At 35.7% G+C, this 6,441-nt stretch overlaps 1 protein-coding gene across 1 annotated transcript; it reads left to right on the forward strand.

Annotated features, from left to right (window-relative positions):
• The first annotated feature begins 418 nt into the window (after positions 1–418).
• Positions 419–3,373, forward strand: LOC109586272 (protein FAR1-RELATED SEQUENCE 4-like). Its single transcript, XM_020002447.1, has 9 exons — positions 419–756; positions 857–965; positions 1,038–1,266; positions 1,323–2,549; positions 2,738–2,888; positions 2,935–3,009; positions 3,056–3,094; positions 3,151–3,195; positions 3,258–3,373. Exons 1-4 carry the CDS (start codon positions 419–421, stop codon positions 2,375–2,377), a joined length of 1,731 nt encoding a protein of 576 aa, XP_019858006.1. The 3' UTR covers positions 2,378–2,549; positions 2,738–2,888; positions 2,935–3,009; positions 3,056–3,094; positions 3,151–3,195; positions 3,258–3,373.
• The last annotated feature ends 3,068 nt before the right edge of the window (positions 3,374–6,441 follow it).

Raw genomic sequence — 6,441 nt, forward strand, 5'->3', positions numbered from 1 at the left:
GTCATGAATTATTGTAAGCACAAGCAATCACTTTTACCACAGGATTAAAGCTACAAGGTATAAAATGAAATCTAACAGAGATATCATCTACTAAAGTTACATTGCAGTCAATGGTAAAAGTCAACCATAAGCCTTGTATGACATCAGGTTTAGCCACACCCCTTGACAGGATGTAAAATGGCAGGAAGCAAAATGAGCAACTTTGAAGGCTTATATCACCGTGAATAATTTTTTCCAGACAATGAAACTTTCCATATAGCAGTTTTATGATCATATGATCATGTCAGGTCAATAAAAAATGGCAGTGGCTCCTGCGCCGTAAACGGTTCTTAATTTTTATATCTTAATGAGCCGTTTACGGCCCGCATACCAGTTTTTACGGAGAGCCGTAAAGTGAAACTCACGTGATCAAGTTAAGATGGCAGGTATCGGTCAGTTAGATGATGGTGAAGACGAAGGTGAGGACGATAGCCTCATGGAAGTAGCTGACGAAGGGACCAGAGTTGTTACTAACTCTACTGATTTCAGAGTTGGCCAAACCTTCGAGACCAATGACGACTTATCTAAGAAGATTTCTGAATATGAAAGAGCCCATTTTGTCCAGCTTTGGAAACGGGACACTAAGACGGTCGAAGCAGCCCAAAAGATGCTGAGCAGGACATTGTCAAGCCGTATTAAGTACTATGTCCTTACTTATGCTTGTATTCATGGAGGTAGGAAGTTCAAAGCTCGTGGTGAAGGAAAAAGAAGTACACAGTATGCCACTGAGGCCATGTGCATCATCATGCCAGCATGCATGTGCCAATAAAGATTATCTGTCCACAGCCCACCCCTATCAATGATTCTTTTTATGTAGAACATTTCAAAAGGAATGTCCATTTGAGTTAAAACTGAGAGCATCTGTAGATGGAAATTTTCTTGAAGTGAGAGACTTTAACGAAAGTCACAATCATGAGATTACTCGAGTAAGTTAAGCCAAAAAAACCTTAAAATTTTGTATTATAATGACAAAATAAGTATGTTGATCATTTTTATAGGAGTTATTTAAGCAACTTCCAACACAGCGGAAGTTGTCTGCTCAAGAGCAAGCTTCTGCTAGGCATTTGCTGTCATTAAAAGCAAACAAGAAGATGGTCCAGGACAACTTATCAGCTGATACAGGCAAAGTTGTGTTACTGAAGGACCTTAGCAACATAATGAGACGAGACACAAGCGATACTAGAAACAATCTTAACCAAACAGTCAAGTTATTAACAGAAAAGTTTGGTGAATAAAGACATTATTTAAGCCTTGTGCAAGTATTGTTATTTTTATTACTTTAGGCGCATCAGTTGAGCTATTATTAGGAGAAAATAATGTCCTTTTTGGTGTCTATTTTCAGGATGTGCAAATGAAGAACATCTTAAATTCTTATCCAGAAGTAGTTTGTGTGGATGCTACTTATAAGCTCCTAGAGTTGCGATTTCCAGTTTACATCATGCTCATTGAAGATGGCAATGGTCAAAGTGAAATCGTTGCTGTATTTCTGTTACAAGAAGAGACTGAAGAGTCAATTTCTTCTGTCATTGATATGTTTATTAGACAAAATCCAGCCTCTTCAAAAGTTCGTATTATAATTACAGATAAAGATATGACGGAGCGTGATGTATTAGCTAGAAAGTTTCCTTCTGCTCAGTTACTGATATGTTTGTTTCATACCCTAAGAACATTTCGTCGTGAAGTAACATTGGAGAAAATGGGGATTACTCCAGGCCAGCGCAATTTATACTTAGATCTCATGCAACAAATGGCTTATGCAGCCTCAGAAGAAAAGTATTTGGAAGTTTATGAAAGATTTAAAGATTCAGCTGTACCCTTGGTGAGGCAATATTTTGACACTCAGTGGCATTCGATTCGCTCCCAGTGGGTTGTTGGTCTAAAGCACAGTTATGGAAGTTTTTTAAATAGTACCAATAATCGTGTCGAGTGTATTAATTCAAAATTGAAGTCTGTGATTGACAGGTACAGTTCTTTGGAAGATTTTGTGGAGAAGTTTTTTTTGATTTTACGTGTCATGCGTTCTGAACGTGATCATAGAGCTATTCAATCATCTCAAAAAGTTCCCGTAATTTTTCATACAGCCGATCCTGCTGTTGTAAAATATATGAAGCTACTTACCCCATATGCTTTTAAGTATTTTTCTCAGCAGTTAGCTTTGAAAGGGAAGGTATCTCTTAAAACTACCGATTTGTCACTTGAAGCTAATGACACGAATCAAATTTACGAAGTTACTTGCTCTAGTGGAGTTACACTTAATGTTTCTGTAAATGATTGCCAATGTTCATCTTGGACTTCAATGAAAGCTTCCCTGCCGACATATCTTAGCAGTGAGAGATAAGGTAAAGATTGATCTTTATTCTGAAGAGCTATGTGATAAAAGGTGGCAAATTTCTTATTACAAGTCATGTCAACGTGCCTATACTGCTGATTCAAATGATGGTGGTGCTGAATCACCTGGATGTGTTAATTCAGTGTGTATTTCTTCAAAAAAGAAGAGGATACTTTCTCAGGTAGATTGTATGCCCTTTTTAGAATTTCAATAAGGCTATTACAAATCTATTTATAGTAGACTTAATCGAATGTAAAATGAATACACATTAATATGACAGATTGTAATTACACAATAAGGCTATTACAAATCTATTTCTAGTAGACTTAATCGAATGTAAATGGTCATATTTTTTATTTTATATGGAAGTCTGAGAAGTTTCGCAGAGTTTCTAAATTGACAACCAAACTGGCTTTTTTAGCATCTGAAGATAGTGGTCATAGGTTTAATGATAGATGTGAAGTATTGAAATTTATTGCAACAGAATGGGAAAATGGAAGAGGAGTTAGAGTTGAGAAAGGTATCCTATATTGTACCTTATTGTAGTAATGATCATTGTAAAGCAGAGAAAGATGAAGTTGAGAGCTGTATTTTAAATTCAGATGAGAATGACGTACTTGATTATGGACAATCTGATGAAGGTTTGTGTTATGTTATGCAAAAATATTTATTATTTTACTTTTGAAGAAATGCAAGTGCACCATGAGGATGAAAATTGTGTCATTGGTGTGTACATGTATTCATGTTTTTATACTTTTTAATAACTTTTAATTCCCTTTCAGATGAATTGCCACATCCAAAAAAAGCCCCAAAAATTGGTATTATAGGTAATAAGAATGTGCATATTAAAAAAATACACATACTGTCTTAATTTTTAATTGATTTTTAGGTGATAGTTCTATTGATGATTTTTTGTCTCAAGAATTGTTTGCATCTGATTCTATAGCACCAATTGATATTGCTTCACAGTTGCCAGAACCTGCTACAGGTATAATTAATTTAATGTTTGTCATTAAGATTAATTATTGTGGTGCTATACAGACAAGCTTCCTTCTACTGCACCTGTAGTTTCAATATCAAGTTAGTAACTTTCTTTTATCTGTTGGATTAAGTAACTGCATGAAACATAGAGATCAAAATGCCTCCTATTATTAAGAAAGGGGGGCGTCCAAAGGGTCATGAATTGACTGTAGTTGGTTTGCCCAGAAGGAAAATCAGAAAAAAGGATTAAGTCTTGCCTTTTATCTCATTACATGTATCAGTCAAAGAAAAAGGTTAGTATATGTGCTTGTGCATTATTGTTTATATTGATTTTTATAGTAATGTTGAAATGGTTTGTGGATGAACAAATTGTTGATAAAGCTTTGAAAGATTCAAGTATTTTAATTGATGAAAGTGAAGTTGAAGTAAGGCCTGAGAAGCTACCGGATGCCTTAAGGGACGAGAATGTTGAAGTTCACTTAATAAGGAAGTTCTTCACTGAGGATGCATGGCTGCTTGTCAAACAAGCTTGTGAATAGAAACAGATCAGTGTTTACATTTGCAAGACATGCAATAAAGATCTCAATGAGGCACAATCAATTGTGTGTGATCACTGCTTAGATTGGAATCATTTGCATTGTGTAGGACTAAATAAAGCACCTAAGAAGAAGTATTGGTTCTGTAAAATGTGTTATGCATCTTGCTCTCATTGATTGATTACTGACATTATAATTGTTTATTGGAGAAAATACTTTTAATAATAAAATCAGTTTGCAAGATAAGAATCAAAGATGTTCTTCACTTGCACATCCTGAAAATAGACACCAAAAAGGACATTATTTTCTCAGTCCTAATAATAGCTCAACTGATGTGCCTAAAGTAATAAAAATAACAATACTTGCAATAGGTCTCGAAGGTTTGGCCAACTCTGAAATCAGTAGAGTTAGTAACAACTCTGGTCCCTTCGTCAGCTACTTCCATGAGGCTATCGTCCTCACCTTCGTCTTCACCATCATCTAACTGACTGATACCTGCCATCTTAACTTGATCACGTGAGTTTCACTTTACGGCTCTCCGTAAAAACTGGTATGCGGGCCGTAAACGGCTCATTAAGATATAAAAATTAAGAACCGTTTACGGCGCAGGAGCCACTGCCATAAAAAATACACCAAAAAATCATGTCAGTTACACTTTAAGTGGAGGGTCTGATTCACCAGCAGTCTTTAAAACACTTACAGCAGCACCAACATCATTTTCTCCTGTACATTTGCTAATTTTGGTCTTTATTTTCATAAATACCTATGCGTAAGGTCTTCTTTTACCATTGTACTGAGGTCTTTTTGTTTATTAATCATGTGGAGCAGACATTGACAATGACCAACAAGGGTCAACAAAAGATTTTGGTACAGGCTTAAAGTATTTCTCCATTACATTTATAGCATGTGTGCTAGTGCACACATACATGAATGCTATGCCACACGTTGACCACACTCATAATAGGCTATTAAATAATTGACGTGACTAATGGCTAAACAATCTTATAAGTGTAAAAGTTGTCCTAAGATTGATTTCATCACCTTGCGTGTATAGTAGGCATTTATTTCTTTTTAATAATTATAAAGGTTCTATCTACCTTGTAGTGATTCTTGATAAGTCCTTTAGGCATCATCTTTGCTTTATTCTTTTTGCTAAAAAGGTCATAACTTTGTCCTGCTTCCGAACCACCATTTTGTTTTCCATGATCACACCCACTTACATGAGGGGCTTGTTGGAGCATTGCTAAGTGAGTCAAAATTGCTATTTCTTCAATACAACGTGCATAGAAGACAAGAAGAAATGTAAGTGTCGACATACAATCAATTATTTTACATCACGGGGGCTGAATTCAATCTGAGGAATGACCTTGGGCCATTGCCACAAGGTCGTGAAAACATGACTTAAATTGTCATGTTATACAAAATTTGCCACAAAAATGAAACTTAGTCCCCATGAGACTTTACAGTATGTACAATAGTAACTGAGGCAACACCAGTAAAAACACTAATGGTCCACCCTTCAAACACTACTGCTGCTACTGGTATGTGGCAAATTATAACATAATTTTTACAAAACCTAATTGAAAGCTCCAACAATGCCATTTTCTTTAAGTGCTCCTGAAACTAGTGTTACTGGAAGTACTGTCCACAGATAATGTGACATAATGTGTGTAAAATCATAATATTTTAGTGCAATCAACAACTAGTACCTTAGCTACCAAGACAGCTCCCTGCAGTTTAGCCAATGCATTAGCATCTTCTAGTAAACATGCATCAATATAAATAATTAATTTTGACAACGATGGTACATAAGTATCACATAATGATTGCGTTGTATAGATATTCCATTTACTGGATACCCTGGGCTGAAAGTACATATGACAGGGAATGCACCCATTGGTTTCTTCCATTTGCTTGTCACAGAAAATATTAAAAACAACAACTATCAGGATTGAACAAAATGTGACTCAATATGAGAAAACCAGGCTATCTGCGGAATTTTGGTAAAATCGGTTTTTGGTACACAGTTAGAGAAAAAAATTCCTTTCCAACAATGACATTTATGACAATGCACAATAAAAATTTGAAATTAGGGACGCTGATTGCACGATTGCTCTGGAGTACAAGTACAGACAAAAAGCCATTTTAAGTTATTTTAATGTAGGGTTGCACCTATTATGCCAGCATAATTCTGGGAATAAAAAGGAATAATCGGTTGAAACCGGGAATAAAATGAAAATGCCAACTAAAAAAGGTGATGGCATTGAGCAGATTGAAGATCTGGTGAAAGATGAACTTGAAGCTACTACAGAGGCTACATCAGAGTGTACAGAGATACTTAGTAAATCTGATTCAGAATATGATGAGTCTAGTTCAAGTAGTTTTGTGAAGACTACCTTGAGTTAACTACGTTCACTTACTTCATCAGAACGTGCAAGAAAGAGAAGAGTAGACAGAAACCCAACAAAAGGATAAAGGCAATCTGGTGCTTGTGGAAGGAATGATCCGTAAAATATTACCCCTGATAAAGTAAATCAGCTAGGCAAAGAATCATTG

This window comes from Amphimedon queenslandica, unplaced genomic scaffold, assembly GCF_000090795.2.
Source record: "Amphimedon queenslandica unplaced genomic scaffold, v1.1 AMPQUscaffold_12911, whole genome shotgun sequence".
Classification (NCBI taxonomy): domain Eukaryota; kingdom Metazoa; phylum Porifera; class Demospongiae; order Haplosclerida; family Niphatidae; genus Amphimedon; species Amphimedon queenslandica.

What these genes read in the sequence shown, in the direction of transcription:
- LOC109586272 (XM_020002447.1), top strand. Translation starts at nt 419, where the DNA reads ATGGCAGGTATCGGTCAGTTAGATGATGGTGAAGACGAAGGTGAGGAC. An exon ending in GAAGGAAAAAGAAGTACACA is followed by an intron (nt 757 to 856) that starts GTATGCCACTGA and finishes CTTTTTATGTAG; the next exon opens with AACATTTCAAAAGGAATGTC. An exon ending in ACAATCATGAGATTACTCGA is followed by an intron (nt 966 to 1,037) that starts GTAAGTTAAGCC and finishes TCATTTTTATAG; the next exon opens with GAGTTATTTAAGCAACTTCC.